We start from the raw sequence: 18,428 nt of genomic DNA on the forward strand, positions 1-18,428 counted from the left end.
ATGAATGGAGGGGTATAGGCTTGGGTAGCAGGTAACTTCAGTAGATATCCATGGATACCAAATATTATTCGACATCCAGTCTGGTGGCTCAGTGGACTGATGCGCCCACTCCGTAAATCTGCACATGACCCTTGGTCTACAGATTGAACTACAAACACAGATTCACTCAGCCTTTCATCCTTTCGAGGGTGGGTAACAGTAAACACTTGTTACTTTGCACCGAGGTGCTTCAAGGGGTGAATGTGCACTTTACAAATACGTGTTATGCTACTAACATTTTAGAGGGGTTTTCCATTGAATGCAATAGACAATATTTATTGTTAGTATTTTAATAGGTTGTTCTAAAAGGGTGATCCCACTGAACTCAAAGTAGGTCAATTGTTATAGCAAGTTCATTACGAGGGCCGTCCCATTCAAGCCAACAAAAGGAAATTGATGTTAGACGGATGACAGCAGATTGAGAAGCGGCAGTCTTGTTGAAGTGAGAACAGGAGCAATGCTACTAAGAGGGTGAATGTAATCCTAATGGAAAGAGACCCCATGCGACTGAGGGCACAATATAAAGCACACATTTACTGACCTTGGTATAAGGACTGCAGGTTGTGAAGCAGCCGATAGGAGTCAAATCGATCCAGGAGCGTTCTCATGGCTGGCAGAGGATCAAGCAAGATGGTGCTGGTGGACGTCTCCAGATAGGCCTGAAAGGGAATGACAGCCAGGTGAAGTTGACGTTGAACCATTCGTCAGGCCAGACTAAACCTTTACTGTGGTGCTCCCAGTAAATTTAATATCAACACCTCGAATAATTTGACATAGTGCTTTATGTTCATTTGTGCAATTTCAAAGTGCTGTAAATAACATATATTACCTTTACTGGGTGTATTCATATTCAATTTACCAACATGCAAAGGATGAATGGCTCATTAACCTGCTGGTCACACAGATGTCAGTAGCAAGCGCTTAATTCACAGAGCGATCATGCCATGATGTGTACTACCAGCATGAAGCATGTGCTCCAACAAACTGTGCCCCCAAAATTACAAACTAGTGAATTTATCTCAAACACAAGGTGCCTTCTACCACAATATATCAAGTTCCTACCCTGTAAAAACATCATATCAGAATATTGACTACTGCGGTACTGTGAAGGTAAGTGCATATACACATAATTAGGTTACTATAGGTAAGTATAGATTTACTATTCTTAATTCTACATATATAAATCGGACATGTACTGTACAAATAGTACATCCGTGCTACCTACATTTGCTTACCTTTGAGATATTGTGGTAGACACTAGTCTGGATACAATATTATGATCAGAAGGATATTTTGTAACTCACTGTTGTCTCAAAACAAGATAAAGAGGAACCCTGGACATCCATTTCGGAAATGCATTACAAAAGTATTGAGAAATGCCCAGATGGGTGCAATTCAGTTTGGACATAGCCACCAATTTATACTTGCCACGACGTCAGCCACAGATCATGTCAACTGTATTTACTCATAAACCAGTAATTAAACCAAGTTGTGTTTATAGACCAGAATGAGCACAACCAAAGTGATTTACCAATTACTCAAGGTAGCAGTGAACACACTCATTAACACTAGTTAGCAGTGAAGACACCCATCTACCCTCAGTAGCGGTGGACACACTCATCTACTCTAGCTAGCAATGAGCATACTCATCTTCCCTAGGTATCAGTGGTTCTACCCATCTACTCTAGGGAACAGTGGACATACTCATCTACTCTAGGTAAAGGTGGAAACACTGATCTACTCTATGTAGCAATGGACATACTCATCTACTCTAGGTAGCAGTGCACACACTCATCTACTCTAGGTAGAATCAGAAACACTCATCTACTCTAGGTAGCAGTGCACACACTCATCTACTCTAGGTAGAAGCAGAAACACTCATCTACTCTAGGTAGCAGTGGATACATCCATCTACTCTAGGTAGAAGTGGACACACCCATCTACCCTAAGTAGCGGTGGACACACTCATCTACTCTACCTAGCAATGAGCATACTCATCTTCATTAGGTATCAGTGGTTCTACCCATCTACTCTAGGAAACAGTAGACATACTCATCTACTCTAGGTAAAGGTGGAAACACTGATCTACTCTATGTAGCAATGGACATACTCATCTACTCTAGGTAGCAGTGCACACACTCATCTACTCTAGGTAGCAGTGCACACACTCATCTACTCTAGGTAGAAGCGGAAACACTCATCTACTCTAGGTAGCAGTGGAGACATCCATCTACTCTAGTTAGAAGTGCACATACCCATCTACTCTAGGAAACAGTAGACATACTCATCTACTCTAGGTAAAGGTGGAAACACTGATCTACTCTATGTAGCAATGGACATACTCATCTACTCTAGGTAGCAGTGCACACACTCATCTACTCTAGGTAGCAGTGCACACACTCATCTACTCTAGGTAGAAGAGGAAACACTCATCTACTCTAGGTAGCAGTGGAGACATCCATCTACTCTAGGTAGAAGTGGACATACTCATCTACTCTAGTTAGAAGTGGAAATACTAATCTACTCTAGGTAGAGGTGGAAACTGGCATCTTTTCTAGGTAGCAGTGGGCACACTTACCTACTCTAGGTAGGAGTGGTCACACTCATCTACTCTTGGTATAAGTGGACATACTCATCTACTCTTGGTAGCAGTGAATGGTTTCTCCTCCGTGGAACATGGACCAAAGGAAATAATGAGAGGGGCAGTAACTTGTAACAAGCCACACTGCTTAACTAAAGGGCTACCTCTTATAGACAGAGAGCTAGCATTGTCATAGATGCCTCAGAAGGAAAGTACCTTGACAATAACGTAGGCCTTTAAGGGACATAGTATGTAGTACCTTAGATGTTTTTCAAAGACAGCAAATATTCCATAGGCCCCAAATACACAAAATACATACATATACGGATTGAGGAATTACATATAATATTTGTCTAGATTTCTGCATTTTTGCCAAAGCAGAACATCCTAAAAGAGTGCACACAGCATCCTACAAAAATCAAAATTCCAGGTTGCATGCCTAGTCCTCTGGGTGCATTTTAGTTGACCTCCTGCAATCCACTTGAGCAAGCATGGTGGAAATTAATTTTATTTATGTAGAAAGATTTACATAGCAAAAAGGCAATCCGGTAGGACATCAGAGAGCTTTACAAGTGAGAAAGGTCAAACGGAAACTGGATGTAGCCGGCAAATATACAAAATAGGTTATGTCATAATATTTACACAGCACATGCGGAAAGAAGAATAACTGAAGTATGTCAGATGTAGAATATCTAAATTTAACAAAAGTTAGGGAACAACTGAAAATAAATTAAAATGACAATAGTCAGCACTGGTTTGCATCAGGAGGACATGAGTTGCTTGCATGAAGAGGAAATAAGTCAACTGTGGTTTATACCAAGAGAAAATGAAAATCAGATTTATTGGAGCAGTCAGGGGGTTGTAGATGTATGGTTAACAAGTGTTTTTTTTTTTTTTTACTTATGTTTGAAGACAAGAAGGTTTCACCTACTTATTTCAGATCCGAAGCGTGTTGCCTGGGAAGGTGCGGAACAGTATGAAACCTTTCGCGAAAAGTAGGGTTTGCAATCAATGTAAAGTTTTGTGTCTCCTTTGGATATTTAAATTATTTGTCAGACACTTAGCAGTGTTTAGTCTTAGAGCCTTGAAAATGATGCAAGCAGTTCTGAAAGTGCATCAAGCTGCAAGTGGCAGCTAATAATTTCAGAACCAGTGCTATTTTCCTTTGCAGTCTTATAAACACAAACTTGGTCCAAAGGCATTAGATCACTTTACAGACACCGGTACTCAAAATGTTACCCCAGTTCCAAAGTAGGCAGCGCAGGCCGTTAGGCCACATCTCCTTTCTTCAATTTGTGATCAATGAGGCAGTTGTCTTCTAACTTCAGGGGAGCTTTGCTGGGAGACTTGTTAGCACTTAGTACCGGTACTGAGGATGTGATATTACAAGTTCTTCCAAAGATTGTGCAAAGTCGCTCTTGGGATAAAGGTTTTGGGGCATATGTATCAAACGATTTTGTATTCGCAAACGCTGCGAATCGCAAAAAAACAGCGTTTGCGAATACAAAATCGCAAAAGGAGATGTATGAGGCATTTCAGCCTCGCAATCTTAAGGAATCGCTAAATTAGCGATTTCTTAAGATTGAGTAAGCATTTAAGAAATCGCAAATTGCGATTTCTTAAATGCAATGTAACACGCACCCAAGCTGTGCGATTTCTCCTTAAGAAATCCAAATTACCACCAACTTCAAGTTGGTGGTAAATTGCGATTTCTTTGAAATATGCACTTTTTTGCATATTTCAAAGTGCCATGTGGTGCACATACAAGACCTTAGGGCATGTATGTGCGTCATATGTGCACACATGCTGATTTCAGGGGTGCATCAGGGTGTCATCATGACACCCTTGCACCTTTGAAAATATTCTCAATTTGCGATTAGCAAATAGCGATTCGCAAATTGAGAAGGACTTCCCATTCATTGCTATGGGTCTCCTGGCCCATAGGAATGAATGGGAAGGAAATTCCTTAATTGCGATTTCACAATTTGCTAATCGCAATTAAGGAATTTTAAGAAATCGCAAAATTTGTGTGATTTTTTAAATACATCCCGTTTTGCAATTCTCAAATAGCGATTCTCAAAAAATTGCTATTTGAGAATCGCAAATGGAGATTTTGATACATATGCCCCATGATCTTATCTGATTGACCAAAGTTGATAGTAGCCATTTTGATGCTATCTACTTTTCAGAGTCTGCAGTAATAGGGAATAATTTGACTTTCAGTTTTCCCGTTTGCCATCAAATGTTGAATAGAGTTAGGATTTGTCTAAAGCCTGCAGCTGATTATTTTTCGATTCTTAATTATATTTGCCTATCATCTGCCTTCAAGCGCTAAGTACTACGCAAGAAGTCCACAAGCCCTCCCGAAGATTCAAAAAATGCGTTATTGAACCTCATGATGTGGGCAGAAGTGGTAGGCCTGTCGTTTGTTTAATAACATTCACCAAAAAAGGTCTGTACCATTCCATTGATTCAAAATCCTTTCTTTAGAAATATACAGGCGTGTTTGTATATGCACATGCATGGCGAGTTTCTGTGTTTTCCCTAATGAAAACAATCAACGTACCTTTTACCAACTGCCCTCCCATCAAATGTCTTGTTCCATTCTGATCCAGGTCCTAAGAATGTGGCAGGTCACTCCAAGTATGTCAAATTAACAGAATGCCAGGAGTAGCGGAAGTCACATCATGCACCCTTTGACCACTTCTCCCACCAAGAGCAACTCAATAGCCTTTTGTTTGCCACTGAGGGGCGGGGGATGGGCAGGAAACGGAAGCTATACAAAGTATCTGGGGTCTGTGTTCACACTATGCCCCTGGCACTGCCTTCATCGATTCCAGTGATCGTGGAAAGCCAGAGCATGTCAGGAGTAGCAATTGCGTGCTTTGAATGCACCCTATTAACAACCATCAGCTACTTCTTGTGACACCTGTTGAGAGGTAAACTGAAAGCAAACCTGAAGACACTTGTCAGCTTCTGCCCCACACCTGGAGATCACCAACACATTTTTGGCTGGGTCACCACCTTTAGAGATTCCACCTCTAATTAGGTATGCCAATCATTCCCTCAGCAGCAGCCAGTCCTCCATATGGGTAAGACATTGTTAGCTCCTTTGCTCAGAACAATAACATTACTGAAATAGGATAATTTTTCAACATTGGGTAAATTCTCTTATTGTAATTGAATTTATAAAGCTCTTACTACCCCAAACGAGGCGTTGAAGCACTTTTCAGCAAGTAGCAACGCTACTCCAGAACCCAAAACAATTAGTGGTGGATTAGTATAGGGAAATATGAGTATACTACTAGTATATGGAGGTATGAGTTAATTTGAGTAGAGGACATGTGAGTCTGTTAGTTGGATTGAATAGAGTAATGGAGGGACTGAAGAGACAAGAAAACCAGAAGTGGTAATTTGGAGATCATAGTAAATTGAGGTCTGGGATGAGTAAAGGAGAAATGGAAGATCCAGTACATTTGATATTATTTTAAACACCACCCACAGATTGCCCAGGCAACACACTCTCACCTGGAAGCTGCGGATCAGGTGATGAGACTGGATGTCATGGCCGGATTCAACGATCAGGTCAGAAAGCTTGTGGATAATGAGATCGAAGGGGCCTTGGTCCGAGATGGGCCTGCTCAGATCAATCTGCAGACAGATTAAGGAAATAGTTGGTAGGACTGGTATCCTACCTGGCGCTAAGCTTTATCAAAACTTCAAATTATTATGTTGTAGCATTCAAAGTACAACCAATTTTCACATTGCCCTACACCACTTAAGTTTCACAAAGCCAGAGAATCCCTGAAAGTGACAGTAATCCATCATTTCCAACAGAGATGCAACATCACTCTTATAATAAACATGTCACCCTCCAATAGATGACATAAAACCCTGAAGTAGACAGGACTGGTAATGGACAACACAAAACACTGGAATGGGCACTCCATCACTCTGACAGAGGAAGTATATTTCCCTAATAAAGCCACATCTCCTTAACATTATAAACATAACCAAAGTATGGGTACAAAGATCTGAAATCATCTGAAACATATACAAGAGCTGACAATGAGATAGTATTTTTTATTCCTTGTTTTGAATTGTATTGGACTATATTCTGTTTGTATTTTTGTAGCATGTATCTATGTCTTGAGAGGTCCTACTCCCTTTTCTGGTAGTCAAGTAAGTAGCTACTCAGTTCGCACCTTTAATAAAAACCATCACACCCCTGGTGAGGATGTGGTGCACTCTGATTTGCATTGGGTTGCTGGGTACCATTCAGAGTGCCTAGTTGGTAGGGTGTTAGTTACCTGCTAGGTCTATGGTGTTCATGCTTGGTGTGGTACTAGCATTGTGCATCGAGCATTGATGCATGTTAACCTACCTAGAAGAGTCCTGTAGCAGCACAGTAATCTAAGAAGAATGTAGTAGTAGCACTAGATTTTCGGTGTTAACTGAATATAACTGAGAAAACACCACTGATGACACTAATTGTTGGAAACGGAAAACAGTATATTTTGCTTGACTTCTATTGCTTTGCCGTTCTTTTGCGTATAAGTGCTGCCCCGAAGGAATGAAGAAAATGGGTAACAATGTCCCAGAATGTAAATAAAAAGCTTATATTGAAAATGTGCTTCACTACTTTTATTATTTGCTCTGTGAAATGTGGGACCGACCGATGTAGTTGGTGTGGATGCCGGGAAAGTTGTGTTCGCCACGAAGAACCTGGAATGCATCTTATATGAATAATGTGAAATTGCATTGGAGCCTCTTCTCCAGGCAAGGCTCCCCTTCTGTCTATGTAGCACATTAATGTAGGACCTTAATTGTTTTTTTGCATCAGCAGTAGGCACAAGAACAAGGAGCCTACACCACAGAGTGTCAAGAAGGATGATGCCCTCCTGCATGCTACAGCTTTCCACTCAGGGATATCAGGGAGGCATTGGCAGCTCAAGTACTCTCCATGCACACAGCAACAGATTACCTTGGTAAACAACGTTTACCGTGAAACTTTGTCCCCGCAGGGAATCACAACGCGGTTGTTACAACGACCGCGTTGTGATTCTGCATACCATTACTCCGCATGTCGGAACAACGACTTGCGGAGGAGGGGGGGTGTGTTGGATTTAAAATCCAACACCTTCCCTAGTGTCCGCACAGACTGGAGTTGGAATAGTAAATTATACTATTCCAACATCCAGCGCCCCCTCCACAAGTCGTTGTTCCGACTTGCGGAGTAATGGTATGCGGAATCACAACGCGGTCGTTGTAACGACCGCGTTGTGATTCCCTGCGGTGAAAACGACTGCAGGATGACGAGATAGACTCGATTACCTTGCCTGGGGTAAGCAGCCACCACCTACAAGAGAGTCCTTGTGCAACGAGGTAAGATAATTCTTGGGATTTCCACGGTAGCTTGCGCTACACCCCTTCATGTCCATGCAAACACCCCTGCTATTCTTTGCTAGCTTACCATGCTAGGGATTTGAGGGATTCTCCAGTGTACAGGGATCCCAACCACAGTAGTAATCATTAGGATTATCTTATTAAGGGTGCAAAAGTACACTCCACAAATAGGGAATTCACAGGATTCCTCTTTTGTACTCAAATAAGTTTGATTTGTAAAAGTGTATTTAAACCTCCTATAGCTACCAAGTAACCACATGAGGTGCTACGGCAAACCAGATTTTTTCTTTGAATTCTGCGACTTGTCGTCCTGTTTCATTATGGAATAAACAAGACTACAAGTCCCAGAATTCAAAGAAATAAACTGTACATACACAAATTCTCTATACAATATGGTGTGTGCAGAACTCACGGAATTCCGCGGAGTTACAAATACACTCTGCGAGATTCTGTGGAATTTCACCTATGGACGGAAAATATGCAGCTTGTGCTGCTTTGCAACAATTTAGCACCGGTAGTGCTAGCAGCCCTGAAAATCAGCTCGAACGGCATCATGCATTGTGCAAGGGCGTGCGGCCATACAAATTGATTTTACTGCCACTCGAGTAGAAAATCTACTCGAACAGCGGTTCTCTGACTGCACCCGCTCATGAATGCCAACGACCACCCGTGTTGGAAAATTGAGCTACGGGACACCAAATCTCACTCACCAGCTGGCATATTCTGGAAGCTTGCGGGGAATAAATTTCACCACGTGGCGATTGGCGGAATTTGGCCCAAACTCTTTGTTAAAGAGCAACGCAGAATGGCCAAAATTCCCCCCAATTCCACTGGTGGAACGGAACATTCCGCCCACCCATACAATTTCAGTGTAGAAAACAAACCATAAATGCAAACCTTTCCGCATACTGAAAAATCATAGTCCTTTGATTTTTCACAGTGCAAAAAAAAGTGTAAGTACTGATTTTCACACGTTTTTAAAACAATGGGAAACACTGAAAAGCCCTCCATTGGAATTCAACAAATAGAAACGAAAGCAGGAAAGATTATAGGATCGCATTTAAAATAAACTGAACAGTGATTCTTCTGAGTATAGTTCCAGTTGGTGTTCATTTTCAGGAAACATCAAGTGCTTGCTACTTATCCATATTTTCTTTGAGAATATGTTCCAAGGCTTGCATATCTGTCCATACCTGGATTGCCTTTCTAATCAAGTTTTTTAAGGGATGGAAATTATAAGGAGAGGTGTTCAGGATCTAAGAATCTTCCTTTGGTGGTAGAACCTGAGTGTTGATTGAAGGAAGTTATGTCCCGCTCAATTCATTGCCCAGGGCAAAATGCTTAGAGCTTTGAATGCGATACACAGACTAGAGGGTAGGGATGACATGGACATGCGCGGTCAGATTTATCACTTGTCTTGCGGTTCCACTGGAAATTGTTGATTAGGCAACTTGGGAGCCAAATAGGGCCCCACTGGCATAGTCAATACTTGAGAACACCACAATTCTAGATACCAAAACAGGGCAAGAGTTGCCAGTGGGTGTTTACACTGAGAAAGATTCTCATAGTGAAATATGCATTTTTTTGTTCATTTGGTTAACATGTGGTTGGAATGACAGGTTAGAGACCTTGTTCCACCCAAGATTCTTCAATTGTGCAAAAGCTTTTAGGGATCAAGCGGTGGTGGGTTTACTGGTATTCCACACTCAACACGTGTATATACTCTGTGAGGATTGGAGCTCTAGGTGGTGACTGGTGGTGCACTCAATGGAGAAAAATTGATCATTTGGATCTTTTCTGCAAGGTAGATCTCATTCTAGTTAAGGATGGCTGATTGAACTCCAGTATCAGTCTTTGGAGGAATAGCTAGTGGCTGACAACGTTGAGGCTGAAGCCATGACACTATAATTTACTATATTCTTGAGGCAAAACCAGATCACAACTACATTTGATTATTTGCTTCTTCAAGGACGGACACCGGTCTGTTTACCAGAGAGAAGGGTGTTTTGTTCCGTAAAGTTAGAGATTTGGGTGAAGGCCATATTATCAATAAGCTATTCTAGGCAAGGTCCTTACACTAGAATACTTAAGTTTGCTGAGACATTAATCCACTCATAGTTTCTTACGTATTGGCTTAAAGTACGAAGTTTCTACTCTCTAGTTGAGAGGATGAGTTAATAATTGATTTGTCTGGATCAGAGCAAGCGATGTCCTGTGAGTTGATCATTAATCTAATGAGTTGCAAAAGATGCTAAGGTGTTTTCAGACCAGTGCTCGAGTTAGTGGTTGAGGATGGTTGTCTGTATCGATGATTGTCCTGGAAATTAGTGGGGCTACTAAGACAGCCCACTGGGTAATGTTGTCGGTATTTCCTGCCAGAGAAAAGCAGAGGGACAGAAGATAGTAGTTTTACCACCTACAAGGATGATTTTTTTTAATGACAAATGTTTGTAAATTAGACGTCAGCCGTCATCTAGCATGTTGTTTCCAACTGAAAAGGCATTGACTGCCAGATCCATCTTGCATCAACAGCTCAAATCTGCCTACCTCTGGCAGCAGTAGCATTTCCTGCATACATTCTCAACCTTTTTTGGACCACTCTTGCATTATGAGCTCCTCTTAGTCGGCATTGACAGATACTTGAATTTGCCACTGCTTGGGGAAACTTTTTCTGGTGCCCATGGTTTAGACAAAAGAGAAACAATTGACACACCCACCCCAAAAACTTTTAAATCCCTGATTTTTACATTAATATCTCTTAACAACCTTTAAAATGACTGAAGAGCAACTTCTTAGGACCATTCTGGGGTTTGCCCGTCTTGGAGACAGTTCCTCAGGCAACTAGAGATGAACTACCTGTTAGACATGTTGCCAGCTTGCATTACTTGGGGTAACAAAAGGTTGCAGTCATACACCTTTTTTGCTGCTTGTAAAGCGTGGTGAGTGATTTGCATCTCCTGTAATGTAACCACTCAGACCACTGGTGTATTACAAGTTAATTAAAAAATATATATATATTTATATCTATATCTATATATATATATATAAAAAAAATTATTCTGAGAATAACAATTGGAATATATGAAGGCATTTATTTTTAGCTCACAAACCATGCAATTTACATCATAACTAAGTTTGCAACTTCAAAATGCTTTTTTTCAAATGCAAAAATATATCTTACAAGTCAGAAATGGTTTTCTGACGTGTGTAACATGAGATTTGTGACCCATACTGAATTGCAATTTGGAAGGAGCGTAAAAGGGACGTCCTGTCAATGTGCAATTCAGTGTGCAACCGTCCCGGAACCGCAATTCCGGTCGCAAAACATTGATCAGTTAAAGAAACCTCAAAGGACTGGTGGCTGTTTTTCAAAGAGGAAGGGGTCCCAAGGGGAAATCTTGCTGGCAGGCTTGCTGGGAATAGTCCTGCTCCCTCTGATGTTTTTCCAAATGGATATTTCTTTTTATAAGTTGTTCCAGTCCCTTTAAGGAACATGGGCTGCTTTAAGAAAAAAAAATGTTTTCATTTAAAAATGAAAACAGGAGGATGGTGGTCTGATGTTGCTTACAGGCCACCATATCTGTGTTTGTAGCCAATCAATAGGGGGTCGCAAATCAAGAACCGGCAATTAATATTCATTAGGCAGGTGATTTTGTGACGCAATCAGTATATAAATTCCTTGGAAAAGTCCAATTGCAAAAAGTGAATGCCCAAAAGCTATTTACGATAAGACATGCAGTAGCCTGTCCATGGTATCAGCTATAAGGTGACGTCATTTCCGCTACCCCAGTAATTTCAATGGCATGAAGCTATTGGAACAGGGCTGGGAAAGTCCCTCCATCTTTCTGGTGGAGATCCCTGAGGTCATGTATGTCACCTTGATCACACTCAAAACTAGTGGTGTAAGGAAACTTGAGGAACCCCCTTGCAAAGTACGTGGAGGCCCCCCCCCCATGTTCTGGACCCAGTCAGGAGCTCTCAGGCGAGGAACAGTACTGGAAAAGGCCCACCTGTAGCACGAGGGTCTCCTGCACCGCGGGGGCTACTGTTACACCCAGCCATGGCTCCTGAAGGTAAGGTGGGGTGCAGGGGGGAAGCCGACATATGAAGGAATAGGGAAAATAAAATAAATAAATCCTATTCCGTCGTCTGACGACTTTACCCCCACCCCGCCCCACCGCGCTTACCTGCAGAAGCCGCGGCTGGTTACACCCCTGCCCAAAAGTCATGACTCATTCCTCAAGACCAAGGCTATCACCAGCCGGTCTAATTCAGAGCAAGGAATTGTCTTTATCAGTGGACTTCGCCAGCCATTGTCATTTGCAACCAGATCTTATCAGCAAGCCCATCCCACCATGCAAACAGGAGTAGCTCTGAGCAATGCACTAAACCACATTCTGCCATCAGACTTGGAAAACAGTGCACACCGGGGGGGGGGGGGGGGGGGGGTGGGTGGGAGGGGAGAGTACGGGAAGAGGTGGAGGAAAAGAAGGGGGCGTGTGGCATAAAAGAAGAAGTTGGTGAGATTGGGGGTGAGCAAGCAAGTGAAATAAAAGGAAGTATTGGTACCTAAATGTGGTGCTTATAGCCGAGTCTGTTCCCACTGCTCATTCCAATAATACTACTGCCCCCTTCTCACTCTCACTGGCCAATTCTCCTCCCACTACAGAGCTGTGTATTTTCGCTAAGACCCTATTTCCTTATATGTTGTTATGTTATGTGGTGTTGGTTTGTGTTTTATTACAATTGTTATGGTTCATTAAGCTATACTACATTACGATTACTTTGGCCTTGTGATGCTTCAACTAAATGGTGCATTTCTTCTTTCAGGTGGTTGTTTGCTCAGACCCACCTGAATTGTATGTGGCAGGATACAGAATTTCTTTCCCTGTGTTCTGTCTCTTCGAGTTCATACATTCCCCTATGCCCACCACATAGCTTCCAGAGTCTCACCACATCTAACCATGTGTACCACGTGTGTCCTGAGTTTCCCAGGTCACCCTATATATCCTATGTCTTATTGGCTCCCATTGACTATGTCGAACCATGCATATCTTGTCTGTCTGTTTCTACCCATTGTGGAACCAGGCCCCCCAAAGTACACTGCGCTAATTAAATGACATGGCCACAGTATAATGCTCAACTGCTAAAGACCAAGTCTGGTACGTGATCTCTGCTTTTATTCAGCCCCGAACATCAGGGGCCAAGCTGAACCAATTCCTAGATGCCAACGGGGTAGACATGGAAAACAAGTTCACATTTCCCCCGTGTTCACCCTCCCCAGTGTCCTAAACTTAGTCGGTGAGTTCAATTGACCCACAACACTACATCCCTCCCTTCTTTGGGATCGACACAAGAACCAAAACAGATTTACGAAATCCATGAGAACATAATAAGAAAAACTTGAAACAAAGAATGGAGTCATATCTTAACCAGAGAACCTGGCAGTTAATAGTCCGACACAAAATCCTTAAGTCGTTGGGATGGGATTCCCCGAAGGGTGATATCGGTCTGCTTCCCCTCGCTGAGTTAGCCACAGAGACACAGTGACATTGCTGGGGGTTGACCTGTCTGGACTACACAGTACTTGCTGGGAATGGGGGTGCGCAACCCTGGATGGAATTTGGTCGAGCTATTGGTATCACCCGGCAGTCTCAGTGTCATCAGCCTGGTTGGGCGTCTCAAAATCTTGGGTGTCGTTCCAGGAATTCAGATTGTCACATCCTGGAACTTTGGACACTCTCATGAAGTGTGAGATGTTTTGTGTAACAGTTTCAGCTCCCCGGCTGGTGGTGATCATGGTCCCCTTTGCCGTTGTCACAATCCCACAGGGATGTTACAAATGGCAGGTGGAACATTCCCACAAGGTGTCGGTCGCGCACTAGCACTGAATCATCTGGCTGGATTTGTTGAGGTTTTGCACACCTTCTTCGTGAGGCATAGTCATTGTTGCTTGCTCGAAAGTATCCGATAGATTCGGAGGGTCCGGCTGCTCAGCGAATGCAGAGTGATGGGGGATAGTGTAATTGATTGTTTGTCCTAAGCTCATCCTGCTGGGAGATATCCTAGTGGTGGAGTGTGGGGTCACACGGTACTCCAGCAGGAACAACAATATATGACACCTTCTACATTCCTGCTTTAGGCTGCTGCTATTAGGATGACTTTGGCGATAGTGCAAACAAACCTTACCACCTTCCCATTGGCTTGAAGGCATCATAGGGTGATCTTTCTGCGGTTGGTGCTGCAAGACTGAAGATAGTCGCCCATTCAAAGCTGTTGAAAGGAGGTCCATTGTCCATGCAGAGTTCTTTTATGAGCCGCTAGGTCACCATGACCATCTCTATTTTCGGAATAACCTCAGATGTGAGGTGGAGGACACAATTTCCAGCCTCAGATAGCGAGAGTAGCCGTTGATTACTATAGGCATGTGGGTGCCATCTGGGAGGCTCCCAAAATCATGCCATGGTGCTGTCAGGCCTGACTCTGTGATGATAGAAGCTGGTGGTTCTAGGGGGTTGCTAGCTTGGCAGGTGGTGTAGGCTCTTACCATTCCTCCTACCCTTTGATCTTGACCTGTAAACCAGACCTTGCTGCAGAGCCGACTCTTCGTCTTCACCATTCCCTGGTCTGTTTCATGAGCTAGCTGAACTACCTGGTGTTGGAGGTTTATGGGCAGGGTTAGGTGGGGTCCTCTCATCAGAGAGCCCTCAGTCGTTACGGAGAGCCTCACCACATACTGCACTTGTAGTGTCGACGTGGCCTGTTATGTCCTCCAATTTGAGTTGTTGTGTACTGCTTTCCATTTGCTGGCTTTCACTGCATTAATGGCCAGCTGCAGGTGATCTGCCTATTCCGTGGTGGCCACAACATCTGCCAGAGTCCTGGGCAAAGGTTTAGATTTCTACACCACTAACCAAACAGACTCTTCTGTATCTTTCACTTCTCTGGTTTCTGTAAGGGTGGCAGGTCTGGCGGAACGTGGTTGGAAGTTGGCTGGATTCCGAGTGCCTGACCTGTCGACTACAGTGAAGTTGAATTCCTGCAGTTGCAGGATCCATTTTTCAATCCGTGGAGGTGGTGTAGATACTGAATTTTTAAATACACAACAAATGGGTGGCCTTACAGATAGACATAAAAAAACGACATCCCCAGTGGATCGCGATGGCCTCCCTCTCAATCTGAGAGTATCTCTGTTCTGTAGGTGTCAGGGTTCTGCTTGCATAGGCAACCGGGGTCCATTCACCACAGTCTTGACGTTACAAAAGTATGGCTTCTAACCCTGTGGGGCTGGCATCTATAGTCAGTACGGACTCTTTATTTGGATCAAAGTATGCCACGGTAGTTGTGGCTGGCAGAGCATCTTTTGCATTTCTGAACACCAGTTCCTGCTCCTCACGCCATACCCAGGGACTGGAGGTTTTTGTTAGTTTCCAGTTGCCCTGTGAGACCTGACAAGTTTTGCATAAATTGTCCACATAGAGTGACCATGCCCAGAAAGCTCCAAATTCCAGACTCCAACGTGGGGGCAGGTGCTTGTTGGATGTCTTGTACTTTCACTGGATCTGGCCCTATGCCGTTGCCTTAGAACTGATAGCTGAAGAAGCTAACGCTTTGTTGTAAGAACTCACACTTTTCTCTGTGTACCATCAGGCCTTTGCCGCTGAGTGTACAAAAAATAGCGCGGAGGCACTTGAGGTGACTATCAAGAATGGGGGCATGTGCACTCACATTGAGGACCCCAGGTAGTCTGGCTAATATGTCTCTTATGATGCCTTGGAATACCTTGAGATGCCAAAATTCAGCCTGGTATATCGTCTGAGGCCAACATGGGTTGACACTGTTGTGATGGACCGGGTGTCAGGGTGGAAGAGAATCTGATGGTACCCTGACCTCAGATCCATTTTGGTGAACCATTGAGACCCAGCTAACTCTCCTATGATGTTGTTGATGATGGGTGTTGGATGGCATTCTCTCTTAATGGCTATGTTAGGTACCCTCATATCTACGCAGACGCGTAGTGCTTTGGGCTGCTTTTGTGGCAACCACAATTGGGGAGACTCGGGGATTATGGCCAGTGACTTTTTCAATGATACCCACTTGTTCCAAGTGTCGCAATTCTTGTTCTACTTTGGGACACAGGTGAAACGCCATACACCGGTGGTGGAGGGCTATGGGCTTGTTGCTTTGTCGATGTGTAATTGAATAGCTGGTCCTTTCAGGCACTCGATGCCTTCAAATAGTGGGACAAAGTCTCATATGAGTTTGTCGATTTTGCTGGTGTGAAGGCTGAATGTGAATTGTACCAGGCTGTCTGAAAGCTTATCAGGAATCCACTGCCCTGTCGGGAAACATATAACTTGGCTTTTGCGCTTGTGTTGTGGTGGTCAATGACAGTATGGAACACCCATGTGATTGTTTGTTGCCATATGCATATACTTTCACTCTTGGCATTTGAGCTGGTGTTGTGGTGGTCAATGACAGTATGGAACTGCCCAGTGAGGTTAAGGGGTTGTTTGTTGCCATATGCATATACTTTTACTCTGGTGGGGCCCAGTTTGGGAAGCAAGGATAGCCCGTGATACAGCTCGGCAGACATGAGGTTGATAAGGCCCATGTATCTATGAGGGCGGTGACTGCACAGTCCTGTATTTTGACATCATACTTGGGGGAGACACGGGCTGCAGAATATAGTGGCTCTATCGTGTGTAGCAGGTGAATGATTTCCTGATCATCTCCTGCTGTTTCTGAGTGAGTCTCCGAGTGTGTCTTGACAGTGCGCACATCCTGTTGTGTGTGGGAAGTGCGTGCATTTGGGGCGGACTAACAGACTTTAGCGAAGTGGTTCAGTTTTCTGCATGCTCCACATTTTTTTCCTCATGCTGAAAAGTCACCTTAATGGGGAAAGGGTCCCCCACACCATTGGCAGGTCCGGCTGGTCTGTGTAGGCTCTGGTAGTTCTGTTTTCGGTCTGCAAGTGCCTTTGTTTCACTTTGATCGGTTGTTGCTTAACCTTGTCCAAGTGCGCAGCACGTGCTATGGACAGTTCTTTGGATTGCCCCAAAGCAAGGATGAATTTCATTGACATGTTGGCCACCTGCAGGACTTGTTCTTGTGGTTTCAATGAGGTACAATCTTGGATAAACTGTGCTCTGCCTTCATCTTCCTCATCAGTGAGGGTGCATGTGCTGGGTAGGCCACGCAGCTGTGCGTAGAAACCATCCACCAATTTGAGGGGCTTTGGCATGCCTTCTGGAGGAGGAAACGTTCGTAGTCCAGGGTTGCGAATGGTTCAAAATGGGCAGTGATGACATTTTAGAGCATAGTATAAGCGCTGGGTGTCTTGGCTTCGGCAACCATTTTGGAGATCTTGTGCACATTCACTCCTCCTAGGTGATGGAGTAGAGACCTTTTCCTCTCATTGACGGTGCTCACTGCCAGAATGTAGGTCTCTAGGGGCTCTACCAATGCCTTCCACCTTGCTGCTTGGGTCAGCGGGGGAATGGTGACGGAGACTTGCTCTAGCGCTGGGACAGATGACATCACTTTAAGACAAATTGAGCAGGGGAGGGGGAACCGTGCAATGTCGCAGACTTCTGCATGAGCAGGTGGTAGGAGTGGATGAGCCATCACTGGGCTGAAGTCACTGGTGAACACATGGTCCTCAGGTATATAGCACAGGGGGTATGAGCAACTTACCAGTCACGGGGCAGGGGAGGAGACCAACAAGCACCACCAGGACCCCGTCTTGCCTTGGTTGGTGGGGGGCATTTACAAACTGTAGTGAGCTGTGTAAAACCAAAAAACTGGATTAGACCCCCTGCTGTGGCTGAATATATCTGATACAGGGCTGGTGCAGAATTATTTTCACTTGCTCTCCTGTGGAAAGAAGATGAGCGATGGGCTGCTTCACGTAGGCTTTAATGAGCATAGGCGGGCACTGGACAAGGGAGCTGCAGCCCGGCGTAGATCAGGAGAGCCGCCTCTGCCTCGGGTGACCCACACGTGATGTTTGGAGAGTGGGGCTTGTCCCTCTGCCGTGCACCAGGACACTGGGGAGGTGTAGCAGCATAGTGGAGCCGGCAGCCTCTCTGCCAGGGATACAGCGGTTTTGGCCTGGGCTGGGCATGGCCATGCAGCTGCGCTCAGCACAAGTGAGCAAGCAGTTCAGGGCACACAGGGCACTTGGCGTCCTCATACCAATGTGGAATCAGGCCCACCAAAGTGTGCTGCACTAATTAAATGATACAGATGCAGTGTAATGCTTAAATATTAAAGACCATGCCTTGCATGTGATCTCTGCTTTTATTCAGCGCCGTACATCTGACTCTAGGCTGAACTAATCCCTGAATGTCCATGGGGTAGACATGGAAAATATGTTCATGTTACCCACGTGTTCACCCTG

General features: G+C 44.1%; 1 protein-coding gene across 2 annotated transcripts in view; it reads right to left on the minus strand.

Annotated features, from left to right (window-relative positions):
• Window positions 1-18,428, minus strand: part of LOC146797813 (inositol-tetrakisphosphate 1-kinase-like) — a 216,676-nt gene that overhangs the window by 28,414 nt on the left and 169,834 nt on the right. The window contains exons 3-4 of one of the 2 annotated variants that reach the window (XM_085624996.1): window positions 6,149-6,271; window positions 581-698 (exon numbers count right to left, since the gene is read on the minus strand). In XM_085624996.1, the coding sequence (XP_085481122.1) occupies window positions 581-698; window positions 6,149-6,271 (241 nt within the window). The remainder of the gene's footprint in view (window positions 1-580; window positions 699-6,148; window positions 6,272-18,428) is intronic. The other variant, XM_085624997.1, reaches the window with a different exon arrangement.

This window comes from Triturus cristatus, chromosome 9 (genome assembly GCF_964204655.1).
Source record: "Triturus cristatus chromosome 9, aTriCri1.1, whole genome shotgun sequence".
Taxonomy (NCBI): Eukaryota; Metazoa; Chordata; class Amphibia; order Caudata; family Salamandridae; genus Triturus; species Triturus cristatus.